This window comes from Zonotrichia albicollis, chromosome 6, assembly GCF_047830755.1.
Source record: "Zonotrichia albicollis isolate bZonAlb1 chromosome 6, bZonAlb1.hap1, whole genome shotgun sequence".
Lineage (NCBI taxonomy): Eukaryota > Metazoa > Chordata > Aves > Passeriformes > Passerellidae > Zonotrichia > Zonotrichia albicollis.
In genome coordinates, this window is record NC_133824.1 from 17,115,811 (window position 1) to 17,141,254 (window position 25,444).

Below are 25,444 nucleotides of genomic sequence, written 5' to 3' on the forward strand. Positions count from 1 at the left end.
TAGCTCGACGAATCAATGAGGGGGGCGGCCGGAGTGACATGACACAGAGCTAATAAGAACTCAAGCCTCATTTCCTCGTAGCCCAATCAGAAAACCACTTCGAGGCCACTTGTTCCCACCCGCCCAGGACACATCCTGCTTTCCTCAATGGGGCCGAGGAGCCGGCACGCTGGGGATTCGGGTGAGAGCCAATCAGCGCTGAGCTACCAGAGGCGCCTGTGCCCGGCGAGCCAATAGACAGGGCCGTTACTTGGCGCTGGCTGTGGTGGTTGCCCGACGGGCCCTCCCATCCCGCCCGGAGCGGCTTGGAGGGCAGTCCCGCACTGCCGTGGCAGGGCAGCTCCGCGCTGCGCGTCAGACATGGCGCCCGGGGCGGCGGCGAGGCGTTAAACCACGCTCTTCCCCGGCTGCAGCCGACTTCGCTCTGCGGCTCCCCGCTGCGGGCAGGGGAAGGCACGGACGCTCTCTCGGAGGCAGTGACACACGCACGCCCCGCCTGGCTCCAGCAGTAGGGTGGGCGGGGCAGCTCCGCCGGCGGGGCGCGTTTAATCCCCGGCCTCGGCCCTCGCTCAGGACCCTGCGCTGCCGGCGGTGCCCGAGTCCGCGGACTGTACAGAGCCTTAACCTGAGAGCCCCTTTCCCAGAGACTCCCCGGCCCGGCCGGTACTGTTGGGCCTCGGCCGGGATCTCCCGTGGGTGTCCGGGCCCGCCCGGAAGGGACGGCGGCCCCGGCGATGGCGGACGAGGCGCTGTTCCTGCTGCTGCACAGCGAGATGGTGGCGGGGCTGTACCGCGCCGCCGAGCAGGGCGAAGGGGTGAGTGGGGCCGGGGCCGCCCCGGGGCCGGCCGGCAGCGGCCGGGGCTGACGCTGTGGCCGGGCCCTTGTGTCTTGTAGGAGAACGGGCGCTGCACCACCAAGCTGGAGAGCATGGGCTTCCGCGTCGGGCAGGGGCTCATCGAGAGGTGAGTCCAGTCCCGGCGGGCCCTGGCAGCCGCTGCTCGTTCTCGGGGCTTTCACCGCGCCGGCAGAGCACACCTGCCCGGGCAAGGCGCGCTGGTTTGGCTGGACGGAGAGTGCGTTCCTCTTACCATCAGTCGTTCTGGCGTCTCCTCTTTTCGTATTTCATTCTTGTGAGGACCTGTGTTTGTGTATCACGGGACAGTTTTGGAGTGTGTTGTTTTCCTAGTGCTTCCCGTCATGAAAACCGAGTCAGGGTACATGGTTACTTTTAATACTTAAAATTATCTTTAATTCTACTTTGTGTAGACTTTTGCATGTTTCCTGCTTCTGGTACGTTTTGTGACTTCATTCTTTTTCTGATTTACTTCTTGAGCATAATTTTGTGATTGGTCCTCACTGTATTTCGTTTTTGTTAAGTGCCCTCAGCCCTTGCGACTCCACGGCTGAGCAGCTCGGGCCCTTTGGGGACCGGCGATGCCACTCCAGCGCCCTCGTTCCGAGGTCGTGTGCAGACTCCTGGGTTTCTGAGTCATGCTTTTGTTGAATAAAGTGGGCCTTTAGTGCCAGATAAAGACCCTCAGTGAGGATCTGAAATAAGCAAGAGAAAGACGTTCCTTCTGAGAAATGGGAACAAGTTTTATATACTTGGGCCAATGTTAGAGCTCTTTTGCCTAGTTGAAGGAAGAATTACCTACTTCTACCTTTCAAGAAGTAGTATAGATGTGAGCATTTTATTTATCTTCTATTTAGTTACTGTTTTGAAGATAAAACTGATGGAGCACTTTCCACCTTTCTGTATGTCAACTATGTTTGATAATCATGGAATTAAAACAATTTATTGTGCTATCATATTGCAGATATTAAGATAACACTGTGTTGCTCTTAAATTAAAATACTTGATGAATGGACAGTGAGGCTACAATGATACTGTGCAATGGTTGGAAAACTAATTTCTATAATAGCCTCAAAAATGTTGCTGTATAGTACCATTAAAAATACTTCTATGTTTAATTGGTCAGGTTATGTGTGCCATGATTATTGATATATTTCTCACTTTTCTCTTAGGTTTACAAAAGACACTGCCAGATTCAAGGATGAATTAGATATTATGAAGTTCATTTGCAAAGACTTTTGGACAACGGTATTCAAAAAACAAATAGATAACCTAAGGACTAATCACCAGGTACTAATGCTGTAGATTTAGATTTAACTTAGAAAGGTGGTGAGAGTTTTGAGTTGCTAGTGCATTTTTTATTTTTCTTGGTCTAAAACTAATCACCAGATAAGAAACTCAAAATGTTCCATATTTGTTTTGTTTAAAAAGCTTGTTTTTCAATATTCATGTTATCATGCAGCTTTAGAGTACAATTTAAAAATTGCCTATGATGTTTTTATTGCCACCCTGTTTGAAAAGACTAAATGCTTTGAATTTCATAAGCACTGTTGCAGTGTGACAGAAAGAACAGTAATAATTAGAGTTGATTAACATTTAAACAAGAACTTTTTAATCTGTCTCTTAATAAATGTTAGTAAAAATAGTGAAAAAGTGATGTTATTCTCTAAACACCTATTTAAATAAAATACCTGCAGTGAAGTAATTTTTTTTAGTTTGAAGAATGTTAAGAGTTTTCAACAGTTGAGACAGTTGTAATCTATTGAAAATACCTGTATAAGAAACAGTGGAGAAACTTGTCAGATTTGCAAGTTGGTGACATTGTGCTGTATCCATGTGCTTTCCTGTATCAACAGCCACAGTTCTTAAAGCCAGATCAAAATAACTTAAGCAGCCATTTTACTAGAGTAAACAATCGTTTTCCTAATTGAATCACTTGGTTTCCTTATGGCCATTTCCCTGTTGTGTCAAATTAGGAAGAAGAGAATTTGTATTCCGATTGTGCCAAATAAAATGTTTTTCAGTGACTTATCAAGTAATAAGAGATAATTATTACTTTAGAAATCTGGGGTTTAAGTTCAAAAAAGCTGCAGTATTGAGCTTAAGGGTCTTAGTTGTATATGCAGCCTTAATTTAAGTTCAAGTCTTAGGAAATTCTGAAGTAGCACAGTCAATAGCAAGGAAATTAACATGGCAGGTGTAGCTAAAGCCATACTGTGTTTATACCTGATTTATTAAGATGCATATTGTTGCACTGAATTGTATTGTAGAAAACACCAGACTTTAACTTTGATTGTCTGCTGGGTGTAGTTGCCTGTATTGCTATTAAGAAAATAATTCCCACTGAATTTGAGAATAAGAATAGAGATATGCAAAACCCAGTAAAGATGGATATTTGAATGTAAAAATCAGTATGCATTTGATATATTACCAAAGACTTTCTAGAAGAAATGTACATAAACATTTTTAGGGGTAAAATCATATTATTATCTAGAAGTTTTTTTTTTGTATACTCACAATTAGCAAAATTTTCTTTTGATATTCCTTAAGTAAAGTAAGTAAGTAAATAATACAATCTAAACTTAAATCACATATGTCTTAATCTACAATTTTATTTTTCAGCCTGAGATCATATATATTTTATCTACAAATCAAATCCACAGAAAACGTGGGTTTGATATCACTGCACATTTAACTAAACCCCTCAATTTTTCTTTTTAAACAGGGTATTTACGTCCTTCAAGACAATAAATTCCGTCTCTTGACACAAATGTCTGCAGGAAAGCAGTATTTAGAACATGCACCAAAGGTACCCTTTGATTCTGTGCGGGGGAGGTCTGCCAGTTTCATTTCCATTACCTTCATCTGTTAATAACTTTACATTTTGTAATTAAATGGGTACAAACTCTTCTGAAGGGCACCTAAAGATCTGCCTTCAGAACCTGTGTGCTTCTTAGCAAGGCACCCTGTTTTAGAAGGGTGGATTTGATTTATAGTTCAGAAAATGGTCTTGGTTATTGTGAAACTTGCTGCTGTTATATTTGAGTTACTTCATGGTGCCAGTGCTTGTCTGCCACTGCCTGCCACTGTCACACAGATTCTTTCTCTTCAGGAAACATGTGTTTTCAGAAACTTTCTTTAAAATTCCCAAAACACATGTGAAAGATGCTATTTGTTACATATAACAAGGTTCTGAGGTGATGTGAATGTTCAGAAAGATTTTCCACCAATTAAAAATAGTTTTGAGTGCAGATGCTGAGTTATGGTAATGGTTCAGGTAAAATCAGTCCCTCTGCAAAACCTATCATAGAGCACTTTGGCTCAGGTGGATTAAAAAATGGGGCTTTCAGATCTATTTTATGGTTTCTTAATTCTTGATCTTAGTCCTCCCAACTGGCTGTGTCCTTGGGATTTTTTTTTTGTGTTTGGTGAAATGTTTCTTCTATTTTGCAACACACATTTTAAATATCTGCACGTGTTTGTATTCTAAGGTATGGCCTGCACAAGAATGCTGTCTTGGACTGTATGTCCTTTGTTGACTTCAGTACCAGTTGCTAATTTCAGCCAAGTCTTGGGAATAATTGTTTTAAGGATATTAAGTTCCTACAGGTTGAATGGAAAGAGAAGGTGACTAAAAATACGAAATAATGAGAACAATCTGTGTAGTGAGCTCCACTCTACCAAATATTGGAGCTTTCATCTATTAGAGACCTGACAAAGTCTCTCAAAACCTCCATGGTTTTCTGTTCTCCAAGTATTGTGTTCTTGAGTACTTGTTTTCAATCTTTATCAACAAGCTTCACTGTTGACACTCATTTTAAGTGCAACTTTTTATTCAGTATTTAGCATTCACCTGTGGACTAATCAGAGGAGGCCTATCAAATCTGGGAATAAAGAGTATCGTAACAGCTGAAGTTTCATCAATGCCTGCATGTAAGTAGTACTTGGAGTATTCAATTATTAGCTCACTTGGTAACTTTCCTGACTTTGTGTTGCTGTTATAAGCATTTTTCGAGGTGGGATTTGTTTGAAGCTGCTGGGCCATAGGAGTCCATGTGAACTTCAGGATATGGCTTGTTACTATATCCTTTAGTATTTAGAAAATACTGGTAGAGGAGAATCCTCCATGATGTTGAGTGAAAAGTAAAACTAAAAAGTTGTATTTAAATTTAGAAGCATCAAATGTGTAAGGATGTGTGTCCAGAAGGTTATTTGCACAAGCTCTTTCTCTATAGGACTCATTAAGGATGTTAGTAAGTAAAGACCATTGTAACTACATAAGCTGCTCAATTAAAAGTTTCCACAGATTTAGCACAAATTTTAGGTTTAGCTGACAAAACTTCTGTGGTGCGGGACACGGTCAACTTACAGACAAAAAGAAAAGAGAGAAGCTGTTCAGCGTGGAATTAAAATTTAAATGCTAAATTTAAATAATGGCTCAATTAATTAATGCTAAATTTAAATAATGGCTCAACTGCTTACAATTAAACTGTAAAAATGAAATGTTTCTTACTATTTCTTTGAAAAAAATTTTACAAGAAAATAATGACTTGGAGAAATAATTTAATGGTAATCTGACTCTGCTTTTCCTGCAGGTAAATTTCAGGTGATGATACAGAAGATGTAGAGCACATTCAAATCTGGGTATCTACTTTAAAAAGCCTTTGTATGTGGATTCAGTATCTTGGCTCATTCTTGTATATAACATGTAAATTATAGCAGTGTGCAGCACAATTCCAAACTATATAATAAATGCTCATAGAAATAACTTAACACACTATGCTTGTGTCTTGGTATGAAATTTATTCTATACAAAAGTAATAATTTATACATGGTAAAAGCCATGTACTCTATATATTCAGCAAAACCTTTCAATTACCAAAAGAGCCTGGAAGACCAGAGACAGAGTTTGAGAACAGAGAAAAATCCTGACCAAGACTAAATTTGAGTAAGAAATGAATGTGTGTTGTGTTGCCCAACTTGAATGCCCAAGTGCTACCTTTCCCCATTCACTCTGGGAGGCAGCCCTGCAATGAGAGCTGCAAAATGGGTGATACAAACCTGTCACTGTGGGGTTTGGACTTTGGACCACTGTGGCTCAGAAACTTGGCTAGTCACGAGACATGGGCATCCCTGCTCTGTTTTTAAGACAGCTTTTGTATTTTTTTGATGGAGCCTGCTAACACGTGAGCTAACAGCTCACACATCATTAAAGATACTATGTGGAGACCTTTGTAGGATTGTAGTTTGGGGCAGTAGAAGAAAACTTGTTTTTGCATAGTTCAAGAGTTTCTCTTGTCCTTTAAATTAGCAACTGTTCCTTGTGTCAGAATGTTTTATACCTAAGGTTGTCTATACTGGCTAAAGAAGGAAATTTATTCTGTCTTGTTGTGTATAAATTCAATATTAATGTAATTGTTTTTAATTGCTAGCTACAGTTTACTTCTGTAATGTACTACTCAAAAAGTAGTTATGTTTATGTTTTACTGGAACAATTGTTTCAGTAACATGCTGGCTGTAGTTGAACTGCTAAGCAGCGCTAGAGCTCAGACACCAAAACTTGAAAAAACACATTCAGCCCTAACTCTAGATTTCTACAGTAAGGCTGCTGTTAAATAATATGGAGTAAGAAAACCCACAATGTTTAAGAACAGTCTTTAAAATCCTTTCACTTTATTAAAAAAGTCCTCAGTAAGTCTGTTAGAAAAAGAATAATAATCTGTAATGTAACCTCAGACTTCACCTAATAGCAGTGTCCATAGATTACTCAGATTGTAGAAATTTCTAACCAAGAATGTAGTTTACAAAGACAGGAGCTTGAGAGATGATGCTGGACACTTCAGTTACCACTTTACAATGATGGTGATGATGGTATTGGAGACACTGACAAACTCAGCTGAAGTTATTCACAGCTGTCCCAAATGCATTAGTGTGAGGGTATTCTGAAGGGAGTGTGTAATACTCCAGGTCTGAACAGTGCAGTGTCTTGCTTTTAAGTCTGATAATGCTCTTTGTACTGTGACAATGCAAAATACTGGATGTTCTCAAAACAGCCTAGGAAGGCTCATCAGCCAGGTCACGTTGATCAAAGTACCTAGGAATGAAGTGGAATATGGTAAGAAACCCCCAAGGCAACATATACCATACTTCAAGTTGTCCACTCATTGCTTTCTAGCTCATCTTTTAGTGTTTCTATCATAATTATGGCTTCAAGGGCTCATCTGAAGACAGGAATAAGCTTACTTTGTTCTTAGGTATATCTTAAATCCTTTCAGCTAAGTATATTTGCTGCATTGACCCAGGGTACTTTTTTACTTACTTTCACTTTTAAAAGAATTTAGGTTAGTACAAATAATCATGCATTTATGCTGGACATACATTACTGGTTGAGGTGTCTAAGTTGCATTACCTACTAACTAAGCAGATTATCAAGTTCAGAGCTGATATTTGTTCTTCATTCTTGTTCTCCTGGAAAAGAGAGAAATATTACAGCAATTCTTTTGTTAGCTGTGTCAAATAGAGAACCTGTTACAAGCCATGCTATGTGTATTTGTAGTCTTCCCTACATTCTCAAGCAAATTGTAGACATGAAAAATTAATTATTAGGACTTCTGAAAAGTGATCCTCCTTACCTGCTAAATTCACCAAGTCCTCTGCACAGTTATATTAAATCTTACCTCCAGTGCCCTGACTTCTGAACATCGTCTCGCCAGCTGTCGAATAAGGGAGTGAGCTTCAGGTAGCAGAGGTTTTTCAAGGCATGCCAGCAGTGCATAAAGCCATCTACCCTGTGAGGATTCAAATAACAGAGTTTTAATTCTAAGCATTTCCTTGAAGATTCAAGCAATTCATGTTATATAGAGCAGGACTGAAGTGTATGTCTCAAAACTGCATTGAAGTGCTATATGCAATAATAAAATTTTCAAAACCACATCAGACACTACATGGTAGAGAGTTCTGTGTCTCTAGATAAGATTCTTGTGAGCCCTACTCCTGGGTTTCCTAGCATTTTTTTAATGCTGGCTAAGATATAAATTATTACAGCTGATGCTATTATAGTCTGAAAGAAGGATTATTTTAATAATATCTAAACTATTACTTGGCTATTAAACTTTAACTTCACAATCTGTGAAAAAAAAGATTCCTGAAGACAGAATCCATGAACTCAGATCTTTATGGAATTAGTGGTTAGATCTGCTTTAAGATTTGCACCACTGTGAAAAGATGTCCTTTGAGTTTTACATCTCTGAATTGTACTGCATTCTTACAAACCTAATTTCTGGTACCAGTCTAACTTCATAATTTAATCCCAGGGTCTAGTGGCCTTCATTTTGGGACCTAACCTAAAAGTCATTGTGAACATTCTCTGCACATACATACTGGCTAAAAAGAAAACAGTCTTCTACAGGAAAGGACAGAACATGAAAGGTCTTTAAGTGATTGAAAAAAAACAGTGAAGCTATGCTAAGCATCATGTCATTTTTCATTACTCTTTTTCTTTGTGGTACTGAAGGAATGAGAAGCATCCACCAAAGTCTTCTGTAGATATGGTGCCCTTACACTGCTGGTCAATCTAGTTGTGGCCAAACTCCATGGCAATGTAGCCTGTCAGTCAGGAGTCCTTAGGTTTGATTTGTCACCACATGAATGCAGCCAAGCCTTCTGGTCCATGCTCAATGAACAAAGATTAAATGTGTCTTTGCCAGCACACTGTAATGTGCCTCCAAACTAAACTGGAGGTATTGGTAAAGAATGTGCAGCACCCTGACAGAACCAAAGCTGCTGGGATCTCTCTCCTCTCCTAAACCTTGATGCTCAACAAGCCTTGTGGCTGAAGTTATGGGGTGAGTGATACAAAGGGAGGGATACAGAGGGAGTTTGGGTAGTACTTTTTATGTGTGTCTATTAAGTTTTGTAATTTTAGCCTTCCTAAAACAAATGTGAATCCTCATTTTAGTATCTAATCAAGAAAGTTTTGAAAGTAACAATGTGATACAACCATCTAAAGAACTCTTTAGAAAATTAAAATAATTTAATAGAAAACTGCAAACAATTTATTCTTTGTTTAATGCATTCATGTGCAAGTAGTTAGAATAAATTAAAAATTACCAGTTCTGGAGTAAATTTTTTCTCTCCAAACCAGCTTATCAGGTATTCTAAGACACTGGTTACTGTTGCCTTCAAAAGAGGAACAGAAAGAGACAATATAGTATCTGCAATGTTTTGTTTTGCTGCTCTTCTACCTGAAGGATTTATTATATAAAAAGTATTTCTACTCCACAGTATTTATTCCAGTTTGAAGTTACGTGTAAGGGTAAAGTAAGTGCTAAAGTACCACATTTGGAAAGAAATTTGTATGAAATGAATTAATTGTTAATGAAAAGTTATGGGTAAGTAGCTACAGATTAGGAAAGAAGCATCACACTGACTGGTTGGTTGTGTGTAATGGTGGCAAGTGGGAAACGTGGTAAAGGAAAGATAAGTGTGATTCTTCTAGCCTTGCAACGTACATCAAAAATCACAATCAAATGTAAGAACTGCACTTATAACACTGAGAAATTTAAAAACATTGTAAAGCAACTATTGGGGTATTCAGCAAAAATTCAAACATTAAATGTGCTTATAGAGAAACTACAACAACAAAATACTTTCAGAACTAGTAATGAAAAATCTTTGCTTGTAAAGTTACTTGTAACTGAATGTGAGATAATGAATACATTCCGAGTGTACAGTTAATAGAATTTGTAATAAACAAATGCCTACTCCAGGCAAAGAAAAATAGTTAAGCCTTCTGCTACAGAACGTGAGAAATAATGATTTAGGCAATGTCACTATGTGATTCTAAGAGGTAGGCTTACCTGATTCATCCTGCTTACAATACTTAGCAAAGGGGGAAAGCCCACCTGAAAAAAGCAAGTTGGAAAATGCAAACATTATCACAAACATCTTTGTTCTAATTTAGAACATACTAAGATTTTAATTTGATGTTCAGATAATGGTAGTAATTTGAAAGTCTGTTCTGAGCTTTGAAATTTATTAAAAAAGTATCTTCAAGAAAGTTGAAGGTCCAGTAAGTATCAGAGCACCTTGCTTCTACTGTTACTTGTTAAAGTTTTGGTTTGACAAAATGACATAGTAAAGAATATATTTGTAGGGTATCACATATGAGGAGGGTAACTACATATCACTATGCAACAAAACACTAAAGCAGACTATGAAGAAAGCTTCCATTCTGTTCAGTGAGAACAAAGTAATGACTTTAGCTGGTAAGAGATGAAGGAAGTCTTCAAATTTTGACTGAAAACAGAGACTTAATTCCTGCTTCACTTGGTTTCTGCATAAAAGAATGTACACTGGGACTTTCTGGGGTCACCAGAGCTTACTTTCTATTTGGCACAAAGTAGTAATAGACAGTATGATTGTTTCTGGTAGTTAGTCTAGAAAATAGCTGCTGAAAACTAACTGGAAGTCCTATACTCACCTTCAAGTAATCAATTCCTAAATTTTCATTATCAGATAGTGCATCTGTTTCTGAGTATATTCTTTCCCCGAGGCAGAACTTCTTCCAGCCTTCTTCATCTTCTGATTTTGGCTGAAGTAAATAAAAATAAATGAAGACTGTGTAATACTGTGTCCTGAAGACACTGGAGAAAAGACTTAAATTGTTGCATGCAACTATAAAGCAAGATTAACTGTGGATTCAGTAACTGGGAAAACAAACCACAGAGCAGTGTTATGAATTCTACTCACCATAGTAACATTGCTGTCCAAACGTTGTGACCGCCAGTGATTCCTGTGCTTGTTCAGGCTCTGAGTAATTAAAACAAAGTCAAATCCCAGTTTAACTCTGCAGATATTTTATCCTAGACACAAATGTATGAAAAGTATATTTTATGACTTTCTATAAATCAGTAGATATACAGGCAGCACAACTGGCTAAATAATTCCCATGCGTCTTAGCAGAAATGTAATTAAGAATCTCATGCTGGGATTTTGGAAGTAATGTTAAAGCTGAAGGCATTTTGAAGTCTATTACATAAGGTTAAGCTGACGTAGTAAGCTTTAACAGTCTTCTAGACTTTTCTTGTTAGAACAATCTTAAGAAAAAACCCACTTTGATTTAATCCAAAAGCACACATAAAGCCAATATCCTGTTTCCTAACAGTGCTGTATCTCTATCAGAGGTCTACAGAATTGTATGAAAGAAGGCAAGTGTGCTTTCTTAGCACATTTCTTCAACCTGGCTAGACAAACTGGCCTGCTTAACAGTTACTTGTAGAGAGCTGTAAATGTTCTGTAGCAGAAGGAATTTGTCTCCCACTCTGGTTGTTCCTGTAGCTGTATAAAAGACCACTAAAAATGCTCAAAGTAACAGCAGCTGATGCAGTGGTCGAACAAGTGAATTCTGATGCTCTTTTTAAAATACTTTTTAGGATAGTCTCATATTTTACAGTGTTAATTCTGGCAAAGATAAGACAATTAAGCATTTGAGCATAAAAGAAATACCTATTCAGTGAGTAAGCCTTTAGATGTCAGTCTCCTTAGTACTGCTAAAACCCTAGACTAAGTCTAATATACAGGATGCAGTATGATCCCTCACAGAAAAAGGGGTAGCTCAGTTACTGTTTACATGTAGATGCAGTAGTACAGATCTCCTTCACTAAATTTTCCTCCCTGAAAAAGACATGGTACATGAGCTCCTGCAGAGTTCAGTGCTAGTGACGAGCTCATGGCTGTCACACCTCAGGAGTACCTGAGGTACTCCTACAATGCAGCATCAATGCACTGTAAACGTGCTGTCTTGCAGCACTGGAGTCACAAATGATCTCTACCTACATTTTTATTATATTTTCCATTTCACTCTGTTTGAACTGTGCATAGAGAATAGAACAATCATAGATTTGGGTTGGAAGGGACCTTCACAGGCCATCTAGTCCAACCCCTCTTCCATTGTCAGGGACATCTTAACTAGATCAGGCTCAGAACCCCATCCAATCTGACCTTTAGTGTTTTCAGGGATGGGGCATCCATCCCTCTCTGGGCAACCTGTGCCAGTGTTTCACCACACTCATTGTAAAAAAAAATCTTCCTTATATCTAATCCAAATCAACCCTCCTTCAGTTTAAAACTTTAGTAAAGCTTAGCTGAACTTAGAACCTTTACCCTTTGAGACTGCTTAATTTTCTATTCTTCTTGTGTTACTTCAAGCAGGGTGCAAATGTATCAGGAAAGATTAAAATCTGTGCTAACTGTACAACCTTACAAATACGTTTTACCAAATCAGTATGTCTCCTCATAATGGCTTGCCATCTCTGTCAACAGGTCCCTAAACTGACTGTATGAAGGGACTTTATGAATCTCCTGATGGGTTAGAATCCACTTGGTTCTTAGTTCATGTTGAACATTTCCTGCTAACACTGTTTTAATATAACTGCATAACATTATAGGGGTTTTTGTCCTTCCTCAACTACACCATAGCATTTAACCTAAATACGGACATATTTTTGTTTAAAGAGGATTTCTTAAATGTGACTCTCAAGAGTTTTATCAGCGGTTTAAAAGCCACAGATGCTCAATTAGCTTTCAAGAACTTAAAACGCTTGCCTATAAACATCTACCCTGCTTCAAAATCATAACACTTCTATACTAGATATAAAGTTATCCCCTGTAAAGCACAGAAATGTTCTATCCAGCCAGTGCAAGACTCCTCACAGACTATCTTGTACCTGACGAACAGCTGAGAAATTGGCCACTTGCTGCTGCTGCCACTTGAGCGTTGGAGAGTATCCTTCAGGAGCAGGCTGACATCCAGAAATCTGAGAAAACACTGGCAATAATTATAATGTAAAGAGAGCTTTATAAGAAGAATCCTTAAGAACAAGAGAATCAGTAAATGTTTACTGTCAGGTAAAGAATATCCTTGAAATCTTCTTTCAAGAAAGGTAATTTCATTACCATATCCAAGGCTGAGTTAAGATTTTGGTTTAGAGAAATTTTTTTTGTTTGACTTTTCTTGTATGTACATAAGGAGGAAAACTAAGTGTTCAAAATATATTGTCAAAGAATTACTTAATGTCTTCCTTTCAGCAATTGTTCTGCTTTAATCTCCCTGCTCATAAAAAACAGGACACTGTTCCCTTATCTGCAACAGATACTATCAATCTTAGGCATTCTGCCTGTCAAGAGAGTAAGCTGAGGAAGACAGAAGATCATAAAACCATCTAGAAAATTAAGTTTGAGAGTTAGGTAGATATAACCTCTTTAAAGATTATCATGAAAGGGTTATTAAACAAAATCTTTCTTCAAGTGTTTAAGAATGTCACTACACACAGATGAGACAGACGAAGAGAATGGCTACAGAAGTTACAAGGTCAGATCAGTATTAGAAACTTTCTCTGAGAAATCTAATAGTGAAATTTCAGATTACATCATTGTCTTTGGAGAAAGGCAAACTATTTGAAAATAGATTAAAAACCAAGCTGGCAGGGCAATACAACAATGGAAAAATCTGCTTCAACAGATCTGTTGGAAAAGTAAGGAAAAGTTCCGATAAAATATTCTTCCCAAAAGGAAAGAAGTGGTGCTAGAATTTCATCTAACTTTAGTAAAGCTTAGCTGTACTTACTATGGTTATGCTAGATATAGACTTAAACCCAAAGACAGATATGGATATATTTTTCTTCTAAAATGTATGCAGGTTTTATGATTAAATAATTGTAAAATTTAATGCAACATTTGATTTCCTCAGACAGTAAAACAGTCTGTTGCATACTGAATAGTATGGGGACTATAAATTTAATCTGTTAGAAAGACTGCTGTTACCCAGCAGTTGAGCAGAGGTTTCTTCAAACACAGACATTTAATTCTGTAGACACTTTTAGAATCTAGTGGTGCTATTTAGTTATGCCAATGACACCCCCAAATTAATACAAACATCATTATAGTAGCATCTTCCCCCTTTTTTTTCCCCCTCAAAACACGTAAAAGCTCACAAACTTACTGAAATGTTTACTGTCGGCTTCCTTTTCAATTTTCTGGGATCTATTTGCGCCACGACCACGTCAGGACATCGAGCTGCTTCAATCCTACAAAACAGAATCAAATGGGCTGCATTTTTTCTTTCCTGTAACAGGTCGATACATACTGGATGTCTTTGAAATACTCATAAAAGTATGGAAGGACCAATCAAGAACCTTGAGTCGAACTCCAGGACAGCCCAGAAATCACAGCCTGTGCTCCAAGGCGCTGTCCAAATGTTTCCCGAACTCTGTCATGCCTGGTTCTGACAGAGTGACCACTGCCATGGGGAGCCTGTTCCAATGCTCAACCACATCTGGGTGAAAAACCTTTTCCTGATATGCAGCCTAAACCTCCCCTGACACGGCTCCATGTCGTTTCCTCGACTCGTGTCGCCGGTCACGAGAGGGAAGAGATCGGTACCCGCCCCTCCTGCAGGTGTGAAAACACCGATTATGCCGGCGAAGGGCAGCTCCCCACGGCCGCCCTGGCGCGCCCGGACACGGAGCCCGGCCCCGGCCCGTCCGCGCCGCCACTCACTGGACACGCTTCAGATACTCCTGGGGCGTCCTGGGAGGCACGGTGGGGTCGAAGTCCTCGGCCAGGTCACAGTCGCCCACGGGCAGCAGCCGCGGCATCAGCTCCTCCATGCCCGACTCCATGGCCGCGCCGCCCCGGCGGCAGAGCCCGCCCGCTGCCGCTGCTCTCGCGAGAGCGGCGGGGCGGGCCCGGCCGGGCCGGCGGTGCGGCCGCGCTCGGGAGCCGCTGATCGGTCACGGTCTGCTCCGGGCGTCTTGGGTGCCCTGGGAACCACCGGAGGCGAATAAAGGAAATAAGGGCAAAGAGCAGTGCCAGAAAGGGGTTTGCCAATGCACTGCCCATCAAACGAGGCCTATTTTTGTGGTGAACAGGTGTAAACCTTTAATAACGTCCTTCATTAGGCTCTGTGTCATTATTCTAATACGCTGTAGTTTTTGCCAAAGGTTCTTTAAAGCTCACCCATTAGTACGCTCTTATTTTACCTGTGAACACCCAGTATTCATAATTGTCCCTTCCTTGAAATGCTTTGAGATCTGTGGTTAAGTCAGTTACATAGAAGTTAATTATTATAAATTTACACAGAGTTCCCATTCTGGAAGGGTCAATGCCTGAGTTGCTGCTGTGTGAGTTTTTCTGAAGACTATAATGTGGGAGCATCCACATGGCAGAAAGCAAGGTAGCATTTGCACAAAGGGGCATTGTTTCCCGGGTAAAATAAAAAGCAGAAGGATGATGCTGTAATTGTTTACATTGTGTATTATGAAATTCCTGTTACACAAAATGTCCATCAGTATATTGCCTCTCCAATTAGTTCTGCATGCAAAGTCTATTTAGATCTCCTATTTCAGAGTAGTTTTAGATACTTCTGACATAAGTTAAAAAAATAATAAATTTGTTTTTTAATCCCGTGCAAGTCTGTATTTCAGTAGTTCTAAATAAACATCTACCTTAACTCCTCCTCTCCAATGGCTTTTGTTTGTTTTAAGGTGTTTCCAAAAGCACCTACGTGTACCAGGGAGGTTTTTTTCTCAAACCCGGATCTAACGTCCTAGTTGGGTATGCAGCAATTGCAGTCACCACTAGAAATAAAACCTTCCTACTTAAGCCTACAGTGCTAACTCTGGGAAGGCTGATGATCAAGACAAAAACTTTGGTGAGTCCAGCTATATAAAATTCTTTTCTAGTACTTTAGTAATATTCAGAACTTATTTTTCCTATGTGTTGTAAAGTCCAGAACTATGAACTGAAAGAGAATCCACAAATTTAAATCCACTTTAAATATACTTTAGATTACTTTTTCTGGAACTTCCCATTTATACTTGTTAAGCAAAGCAACATACTTTTAATTATTGCAGATAGTCTTCCACAGGTAATAAAATTGTTCCTAACATGTCTTACCAACAATGCTGATGCAATGGCTAGCAAATATGACTCAGTGGAGAAAGAGGAAAGTGAAACTGGAAATGTATATATTTTTCCTCAACTGCTTAGGCATAAAGGAAGAGTACTTTTCCAAAGAAAGCGAGCTGCATTAGTGGATATGCCCCATTGGCTGAAAAACCAAACCAAAACAAAGTAACACATAAATTCTGCATTACGTAAAATTAAAATGCTTTCAAATCTACATTCTAGATATGAATATAGGGAGCTAAGGTATAAATGCTTTCTTATAATGAGTAAATGAGTTTATATCTATTTTCTTCTTATTTTCTTTCTCCTTGATTTTCTCTGTGGTTCACACTGTTATAACAGCTGCATGACTTTTCTTCAAGTTTAGAGCATTGAATTATTATGTAATGAAATTTGTGCTGATGATTAATTAAAATACTGAATATATTTTATTTGTAGTGAACTTTCAGAGTAGTATACTTTGCTGTTTTCCCTTCTAGCCCTTTGAGTGTCTTTAAATGTCAGCTGCCTCTTTCTCTCTTATTTACAGAGTTCATTCTGCAGTTTAGACTTCAGGTCTTGCCTATTTTGTAGGTAATTTTCTGAAAATGTTTCACAAGGTACTTGAATGCTTTTGAAATTACAACACTGAGCCACTTTCTGTGCATCTGTTTGAAGTTCGCAGTGTTGTGGGGTTTGGGGGTTGGTCTATTTTTTTTTTTTTCTTTTGAGTTCAGAGTGAGAATGGTACACGCAATTGGCAAGCTCTTTCTTAATACTCCCACAAATGGCAGTGAGATTTGTGGATGAGAAAATTTAAAATCCCTCTCCCAAATTCTGCTGTTGCATAACTGTTCATATTTTTAGTCTGAAGAGGACTGGCAAACCAGACTGGAGATGGTCATGGCAAAGAAATTCTATCATAATCACATTTGGCATATAAGAAAAGAGGATAAGCTTGTTTTAGTCATTTGTATTTGCTTGGTGGTCACAGAATGTTTTCTGAATTGCAATGAAGGAGGGAGGATATGGTAGTCAGTCAGCAGAACGTTTTTCCGTCCTTCCCCATGTCTGGATTAATTGCACTAAGACATCTCAGGAAAGACAGAGCTTACTGTTGTGGCCTTTCATGACAGGCTTATTAAAAACAATTACTGAAACTGAAGAGTCCCTATAACTTGAGTTTGGGAATAAAAAATTGACCACACTAACAAGATAAAGGATTGTTTCTGGCTAAAACCCTCAGGAATATAATTCCAATGTATTTTTTTTCCCTCCAGGCACTCAGAAGAAACTTGTAAACAATATTCCAGATTAAAAAGTTGCCATAAGTACACACGGTGGAGGATGGGAACAGGCAGGGTGAGCTCAAGGACTGCCGGAAGCCCGGCTGTTTCGATCCCGAGGAATGCCGTGCCGGCCAGAGCAGCAGCGGCCAGAGCAGCGCAGCCATCGCCGGGGCCGCAGGCAGCCCCAGTACCGCGGGCACAGGCGCAGCACAGGCGCCGAGCGCTGCCGGCGGGGAGAGACGGCGAAACTGTCCCTGGTGGTCGGGATGCCTTTTTTCCTGAATGGATTTGGGATCGAGGTGCAGACGGCCGACCTTCAGAAGAAAGACGACCAGAGTAGCGAACACACACGCGAGCAGGAGCTGTCAAGGCGGCGAAGCCACCGTCAGAGCTACGGGACGGCGCAGGCCGGCCCCGCTGGATGGCCGGGGAGGCCGGGGAGGCCGGGGAGGCCGGCGGGCTGCCCCGGGGGCGGGGGAGCGGCGGAGCTCAGCCCGCCCCCGCTCTCTGCCCCTTGACGTGGCGCGGACTCTCCCATCAGCCATGTTGATGCGTCGGCAGCGCCGGGGCGGCTGCGAGCGGGCGGGCGGCGAGAGCGAGCACAGCGGGAGCGGTGGCGGCGGCGGCCGGGACGCGGGTGAGCGGGCAGGGCAGCGCTGAGGGGGCAGCGGAGGGCGCGGGGAGCCCGAGCCGGTGGAGCTGCGGTGTCGCGGGGTGAGAGGCGGCAGCCCCTCTCCCCGCGCTGGGAGGCACGGGGGGCACCCCGGGCCGCGGGGCCCCGCACGGCTGCCGGACCTGGAGCGAGCGTGGTGGGAGCTCCCCGCGTCCCCTCCGTGGCCGTGGGGGATCTCCGGGTGCCCGAAACTGCTTTGGGGCCCCCGGCGGCCGGAGGGTCCGGGGCTACCGCCGGGCACTGCTCAGCCCTGCCCGCGGCCTCCGGTGCGGCGGCAGCGCCCGCCGGGCCCGGGCTGGGCGAGCGCCCCAGGCAGCGCCCAGCAGCCCCCAGCTCGGCCGGGGTGCCGGCGCTCGGTAGGGCCGGCGGGGCACGGCCTCTCCACGGCCGGGGGTAAAGGGCGGCACTCCGGCAACGCCTGCGGTGCCCCTGTCCCGGAGCTCCGCTGTGCAGACGCCGCTGTGCCGCTGACGGGGGTGCCTTCCCGTGTAGGTAAAACTACAAGAAATGCAGGCCCTGCTGCGTTTGATTATGTGTTGATTTTTTAATTGAGGTGGGTTATCACAAACCGTGGTTGTTTAAAAAGAAAAGTTTTCAGTGAGAGGTCTGGGAGAGCAGATTTGGAGGATGACTGTGTTTGAGTGGTGAAAATGTCACAATTTGCTTTAGACAACTATTTAAACCATTTTGCTCGTGTATTTAAGTTCCTTCTTGGAACTGAAATAGATTTGTATTTGGTATGTAATTTGGGCATAAAAAATTAATTAAGGGTTTATTATTAATCTCTTTTACCAGGTTGTTAGTGCCTAATAAACTGAGAGAATAGGTGTGTTGTAAGACAAGTGTGCAGTGAGCTGTGCTCACTTAGTGGTCGTTAAATACATGGTACTATGAGGGATTTCTATCTATCTATGCAGCACTTCCCTTTGCTTTATGTATTTCTATCTGTGCTGGACCTCTTACAGTGCTGTAGAGAAAAATGTTTTGATTTTGTATATAGGGATTAGAGGATATTATTTTGGGGTTATTCTGTATTGGGACATATTTGTCTTTGCTATGTAAACATTTAAAGATGCTGATATTCAGTCAGTGACTCTGAATGCAATTCAAGTGTGGCTTCTTTTGCGACACACAGTTGAGATTCTCATGGTGTAGGGTTGTGAGGTACATTCAGCCATAGCAGTGGGAGGAAGGAAACAAACCAGAAAGGCCTTCTGTTTTTTTCTGAATATCCTAATCTGCAGCAAAGGTAAAGCAGTGACATCCCAAAATGGGACCTGTTGCTGTTCAGCTTTCTGAAAATCCCTTCTCTGAGGTTTTCTGAGGTGAGCAGTGTGTATTTTGTGGCATTTAGGTATCCAAAATTTGGTGTGTAGCCTGTAGGCCAGGAGGGTTTGTTGTTCTTGTATAATGCAATACATCTCCACACCTATCTCAGAAAATGTGTCTGCATAGCTGTAACAATGGTACTGAATGTAACTTGTCAGACCAAGAGTTCCATATTTGATGAATGATGAAATAGGTAAGCATTATTGGCTCTTGAAAAGGAAGAAAAGGATGGAAGAAAAGGTGGAGGAGAACTTGATTATTGGCCACTTTTGCCTTCTGAATAGGAAATCCATACTTAATAGAAAATGATAGTATTTAACACAGTAAATCCAACAAGTCGTTTATATATCTATGTGCATGTGATTAGTCATTGCACAATGGTGTTTGTACATTGCCCTTTAAGGAGCAATAACTAGGTGGTAAAAGTAATATCCATGTACAGCCATTTCAAACAGAGCTAGAGCAAAATGTGGAGAAAATGCTTTGAAGTCCAGGAGAGAAAGTGTGACATTTTGCAGTATTTGGAGCTGGATTTTGTGAGTCTGTAGTTGCTGCCAGTGAATGGCTGAAATAGCCTTAAGTTGCAATTTTCTCTGTCTTCTCAGGAAATAATTTTTAAATTGAGAGATTGTTTGATTTGTGGTTAGAGTGGAGATAGTTGTGTTGTGCAGATTCTCGCATTAATATCCCATTTTTCAACTGTTTTTACAAAACATGGATAGATTTTGATTTATTAGGGGAGACATTTCTTAGAATCTATATCCTCTTCAAATGCCAGGCTGTTCTTTCCTCTCTTAGTTGAGTTAATTTCTGTCTCTGATTTCTCTGTAGTAATTACAACTTCCAGATATTCTCTCTTTTGCTCAGTTTTGTACCCCTGCTTTGCAGAAATTTGAGTAAAAGCAATGGTGGAAATGCTCTTATGCACAAAGTCCCTCATGCCCCCTGTGTTGTAATTGCCATTAGGAGCAGATTTGCTCCTAATATCAAGATGTGCCCATTAAAATATTGGCAGTTGATTATTTCTTAAGGATATTAACTGTGAAATGCAGCACTTCCCTTTGCTTTATGTATTTTGTAATTCTGTTTTCCTAAAAGTTACAATTAGAATAAAAGTGTTAAGTTAGGCTATTATTTAAAATAACTTGAAAATTTTTTAGCTGTTATAGAAACTAAAGGTGCAATGCCATTATAATTTTGATAGATAGAAATAGGTTTTGATAAATTGAGAGTTTCTGTGAGTCTCCTTAATGTATGTAAGGTCAGAACTAAGAATGTCAGTGTGCTTGGGAGAATTCCTGATTTAAATTCCAATTCAGGAGGGTTTCAGCATTTATAATAGCTCTTCATTAACTTGTTACAGTATAAATTGAGACCTAGGAGTATTTCTTCTTCCTTTTAGCTGGTTCATGTAGGCTTTTACTGTAAATCCTTAATTATTAAGGAGTGTGAGTTTAGATATCCTAGTTCCTGGAAAAGCCTGTGCTATATGTTTTATAAAAGGTACTGTGTAGCATGCAGCAGATATTCTGGAACAGTGTGTATTAGCTGAGGAGTTTGGGAAGGGAGGGAGGCAGGGAGTGCTCCTTGCTGACTTTACCAGATGTTCAGAGGTACCTGTTGAGCTTTTCAGATGTGTTTGTGCTCCCCAGTTCTCCAGCTTCTGAGTAATCAGAGCAGAACATTTTGAAAGCCTTAAGTCAATGGCCAAAATGGTAAATTTGAATTCAAAGAATTGTTGAAAAGTTCTTCTTGGTACATAATATATTGGAATATGGCACTTGTATTTCATATAAAGTTACTTCCTAGCATTGCTGTAGGAATGTACACTTGTGGAATGTCATGTTGTTATCCCTTTATGTTTGCATGTAGGCTGCATCACGAGATACCAAAAATATGGTTAGAAATTCTTAAAAAGTTTTATACAGCAATATTTGCTTTCCCCTTAGAATTCTGCACATTGCTTTTAGGATTTAAGAAGCTCTACTTTGTTTTATTGACTGTAACTCAGTTACAGTATTTGAATGTGTGACTGTTACTGCCTGCATTCAGCATTTAGTAGTTAAAAGTCTTTGCATCTCAACATTCTGCTGACAGTTATCTTTTTCTTTTAGTGTTAGAGAGAAGTTGACCATGACAACCTTCCTGGAATTTATCCAGCAGAATGAGGACAGAGATGGAGTTAGATTCAGCTGGAATGTTTGGCCTTCGAGCCGTCTGGAAGCTACCAGGATGGTGGTCCCTGTGGCTGCCCTCTTCACGCCCCTGAAGGAGCGGCCAGACTTGCCTCCCATTCAGTATGAGCCAGTGCTGTGCAGTAGGACCACGTGCCGAGCCGTTCTGAATCCCTTATGGTAAACTTCAAGCATATTGTTGTTCCAGTTCTTTGCTTTAGAGTCTTGGGAACAGTGCTAGCTGAACTGTGTGCAAGATCTGGTGTATGGAAGTTCAAGTACTCCTCACATCATTGTACAGTGCAGACTTACAGGCCTCAGAAGGTTCTGCACACAGATTTGCATATGTAACATATTTACTGAAAGCATAGCTTTCATTTAATGAGTCATTTCAATGTACTTAGTATTGATTAGTTATGTTATTTTTCTGCAACTATACCTCTTGGGATTTAGTATACTCTTGCATTTTGCCTCTGGAAAATGACTTGGGTAAAACGTTACAATACTGTATCTTTTGAACTGTTGGATCTTGGTATAGTTTAATTTCCAAGTGAAATAAACTGTGTTTATTACTGACATGAGTTCATCTGTGGACCAAAGCAGGTTATCTGTTTTAGTTAACATCAGTAGTAGGCATGAAAAAGGGGAGAAAGCTGTTTAAGCTTAAGGGTGATGTTGGCACAAGCTCAAATGATTGTGGACTAGTCATGGGTAAGGTTGGGTTGCAAGCAGAGGAGGTGTTTCATATGTCATTCCTGTCATAGAAGTATGGAAAGAAGCAGAATGATTTCTAGGTTGGAGTTTGATAGGCAAGGGCCCTGATTGATAGAGGTTAGACATGATGTCAGAGAACCTGTAGAATAAATTTAATGTTATGAATGACTTGTCCCTGCTTGGGAGAAAAGACAGCTTCAAAGCAGATACAAAATTGTGTTCCAGTATGAAACAGCCTCAGTGGCTGGTTATGCTGGGAGTTAGACTTAGTTGAAGTTAACTTTTTCAGAAGCATTATCTTTTATTGAGGGCTGGAAGAAAAACAATGAAAAGACAAAGTTATAGAGTCAGATGCCAACATTACAGTGAATTGTGTACATTTTTCCTGTGCTGTATGTGCTAGTAATGACTAGATTTTTTTTTTTTTCCCTGAAAGGGTGGTTAGAGGCTCAATCTGAGGAGACTTTAGAAGCCTGTGTGGCACTTTGGGCTAGGTCGTTTGCAGCCTCCATAACTGGTAAAGACAATTAGATAGCAATAGATCTGTGTTTTGTTTAGAGCATGCTGGGACTTACCTGAAGATTCAATGATATTTTAAAAATCTTTTGCTCTTGTGGGCAGGAGAAGATGTAACAGCAAAAAGTGTACATTGAGAGCTACTAAGGTGACTTTCCCTTAAGATGTGATTAGGACTTTAAAACATCTCTGTGGTGTGAAGATAGAATTTGCATTTTTTTTTTAATCTTTCTGAATACTAATAAAAATGTAGACAAATGGAGTAGACTCATCATTTGAAAGCAATGTTGTTTTTGTTTCAGAGATAGCTGTCATGTTGGAACCTGTTTTTTTTTTTGGGCATAATGTATATTCAGGCTAGTCCCACACTCTGACAGCTAATAGATAGAGGCAGAAAAAGATGAAAAATTCAAAGGTAGGGAAAGTTTAAAAGATATGCGAAAACCATGGACAAAGGCTCCAATATAGGTGCTGAGTCTGTATTTTTAAATTTCTTATTTGCATTTTTTCCTGAAGACCATTCTTTCTCCCTAAACACAATACTTTGCCTGATACATCTGTGTAAGGCTCCACTTAACTTTCTGTTTGTAATGTGGGTATTTAGGAGAAAGTATATTTGAAAGAACCTTTTTAAAAGTCAATGTGTTTTTCAAGTTTTAAAGACATGTATTTTAGGGACAGTGGAGGAAAATGAGTTGTTCATGCTATATAAACTTTCCCTGTTGTATTTTTATAGCCAAGTGGATTATCGAGCGAAACTCTGGGCTTGCAACTTTTGTTACCAGAGAAACCAGGTAAGAAAAATAAAAAATGCAATATATAGAAAATTTTTTTATGAGGTGAAATGAAAACCTTGATTTTTCAAATTACAGTTGCAAACTGAAATTGACAGCAAGAGCAGGAGTGTGCAATTTTATCTTCAGACATTGCATTGAGATTTTTTTCCATAATAGCAATAGTGATTTTTTTCTGTTTTTATTCTATTTTTTTTTCTTTGTAGAAATTATAATCTTTCATTTACATTTAATTTTTGTGTTTTTATTTGCAGTTTCCTCCTACTTATGCTGGCATATCTGAAATGAATCAGCCAGCTGAACTTTTGCCTCAATTCTCCAGCATTGAATATGTAGTACAGGTAAAATCATTAAACAGAATGTTGAACATCCAGCACCTTGCAATATACAAAAAGAACAAACTTCCATTTTGCTTCTTCACTCTATTTTAGTGACTGTATTTATGTGCTTATTGAACATTGATGCCATCAATTGGAAAATATAAGAGCATTAGGATGGCTTATAAGATTGGTTTCAAAAGAAAAAGAGAGTTCTTCTCTTGATACTTCTATTAGGTCTGTTTCTTTACAATGAATTTAATTTGTGTTTGTGTCAGGAGGCTGCTTACCTCTTGCTTGCTGAAGTAATTTCAATTCAGATTTTACTGTTCATTTACCTCTCATTAACCTTTTGAATTTAAGTTTGTATTTGAATGATGAGTAGTTAATTTTAGTGCTGTCTGGTTTAGAGACAACAGCTAATACATACGCAATTCAGGTGTTTGAATTTTAATATTCACCTTTTTTCAGGATAGAGGTTACTTGAATAGAAATAAAAAATGGGCCTAAACCTCTAAATTGCAAACATTTGCGATTTCAAATTTTCAACCTCTAAATTAATTTTTGAGGATTAAAATTTGTAACACCTCAGTGAAGCAAATCATAATCTGAATCCTCACTGAAGTGTGACAAATTTTAATGAAAGGAAGGGTGAATACTGAACAGAATTTGTAGTTTTTGCTGACTGCTGTAATGCAAAGTAAATTGAATGTTTGCACATACTGCAGCAAAATTAGTTTAGATAGAATAAAAAGGACTGATGATCTCTAGAGTAAAATCAGGAGGTGAAATGCCATGGACTGTCATCAGGCTAGAATCTTTTATAATTGTGAATAGTTTTATGACTGTTATGTTTACTCGGAGCAGTAAAAGGTCATTGTATTTTAAAAGATGTATATAATTGGCTCATGTTTCAAGGTTACTTGATATCCTGAAATTATTTTTTTTTCTTCTGTTGTAAGCATTTCCTTTTTGTACAGAGTTCACTTTGGTGGGGGTTTTGTTCTGGATCCTGATTACTAATTGAGAGTTAAGTTAGATGAAACATTGACATTACTGGTATGACTAAAATTACAATATTTATAAGATTTGCCTTACTTGTTCATTTTTGATCCTTAAAATTTTGCAAGACTTGTTTTTCATGTGGTTCTAATTTTGTTTCTCAAAGCGTGGTCCTCAGATGCCATTGATATTTCTTTATGTTGTGGATACGTGCATGGAAGATGAAGACTTACAAGCTCTGAAGGAATCCATGCAAATGTCCCTGAGTCTCCTGCCATCAACAGCATTAGTAGGTCTCATTACCTTTGGCCGAATGGTGCAAGTTCATGAGCTTGGCTGTGAAGGAATTTCCAAAAGTTATGTCTTCAGAGGAACAAAGGACCTCTCTGCAAAACAGCTTCAGGTGATGAACAGAAGCAAACAAAAAGAAATCATTAAGATGCTAATGGTGAAATAGTCCACAAACAAGTTTTGTAATAAAATCTTATTTATTTGGTGACAGGAAATGCTGGGGCTTACAAAAGTAGCTGTTGCACAAGTCGGTCGGGGTCCTCAGGTGCAGCAGCCACCACCTTCTAACAGGTAATCTACTTTAAACATCTTAAAACACATACCTTGACCCCACAAATGTACTGGAAAATGTCGGTTTTATGATCAATAAAACATAAACTGACAGCCAAACTTCTTGATCAGGCACAAATTTACTAGTAGACTGTTCTTTCCTACTGTTTGTACTGGGAAGAATTGACTCAATGGGTAATAGTAGTATTATCTGGATGATTTTTGGAAGTGCTCTGAGAGGCATGTTATAGATACATAAATAATAGTAATGATTT

The 25,444-nt window shown here is 39.9% G+C and overlaps 3 protein-coding genes across 3 annotated transcripts in view; 2 read left to right on the forward strand and 1 right to left on the reverse strand.

The window, feature by feature from the left end:
* The first annotated feature begins 105 nt into the window (after positions 1-105).
* On the forward strand, positions 106-5,634 carry TRAPPC6B (trafficking protein particle complex subunit 6B). Its single transcript, XM_005479820.4, has 6 exons — positions 106-815; positions 896-963; positions 2,027-2,144; positions 3,580-3,663; positions 4,694-4,787; positions 5,450-5,634. The coding sequence occupies exons 1-6, from the start codon at positions 735-737 to the stop codon at positions 5,479-5,481; spliced, it is 477 nt and encodes a 158-aa protein (XP_005479877.1). The 5' UTR covers positions 106-734; the 3' UTR covers positions 5,482-5,634.
* An 876-nt stretch (positions 5,635-6,510) lies between these two features.
* GEMIN2 (gem nuclear organelle associated protein 2) lies at positions 6,511-14,590 on the reverse strand. The gene is made up of 10 exons (XM_005479822.3): positions 14,412-14,590; positions 13,855-13,939; positions 12,581-12,670; positions 10,605-10,664; positions 10,336-10,446; positions 9,713-9,757; positions 8,964-9,032; positions 7,532-7,642; positions 7,264-7,322; positions 6,511-6,948 (listed from the first exon to the last, which is right to left on the reverse strand). The coding sequence occupies exons 1-10, from the start codon at positions 14,531-14,533 to the stop codon at positions 6,909-6,911; spliced, it is 792 nt and encodes a 263-aa protein (XP_005479879.2). The 5' UTR covers positions 14,534-14,590; the 3' UTR covers positions 6,511-6,908.
* Positions 14,591-17,570: 2,980 nt separating this feature from the next.
* Positions 17,571-25,444, forward strand: part of SEC23A (SEC23 homolog A, COPII coat complex component) — a 29,289-nt gene continuing 21,415 nt past the window's right edge. The window contains exons 1-6 of the mRNA XM_074542645.1: positions 17,571-17,726; positions 21,206-21,445; positions 23,232-23,289; positions 23,544-23,630; positions 24,775-25,011; positions 25,111-25,190. Of these exons, the coding sequence (XP_074398746.1) occupies positions 21,225-21,445; positions 23,232-23,289; positions 23,544-23,630; positions 24,775-25,011; positions 25,111-25,190 (683 nt within the window). The 5' untranslated portion in view covers positions 17,571-17,726; positions 21,206-21,224. The remainder of the gene's footprint in view (positions 17,727-21,205; positions 21,446-23,231; positions 23,290-23,543; positions 23,631-24,774; positions 25,012-25,110; positions 25,191-25,444) is intronic.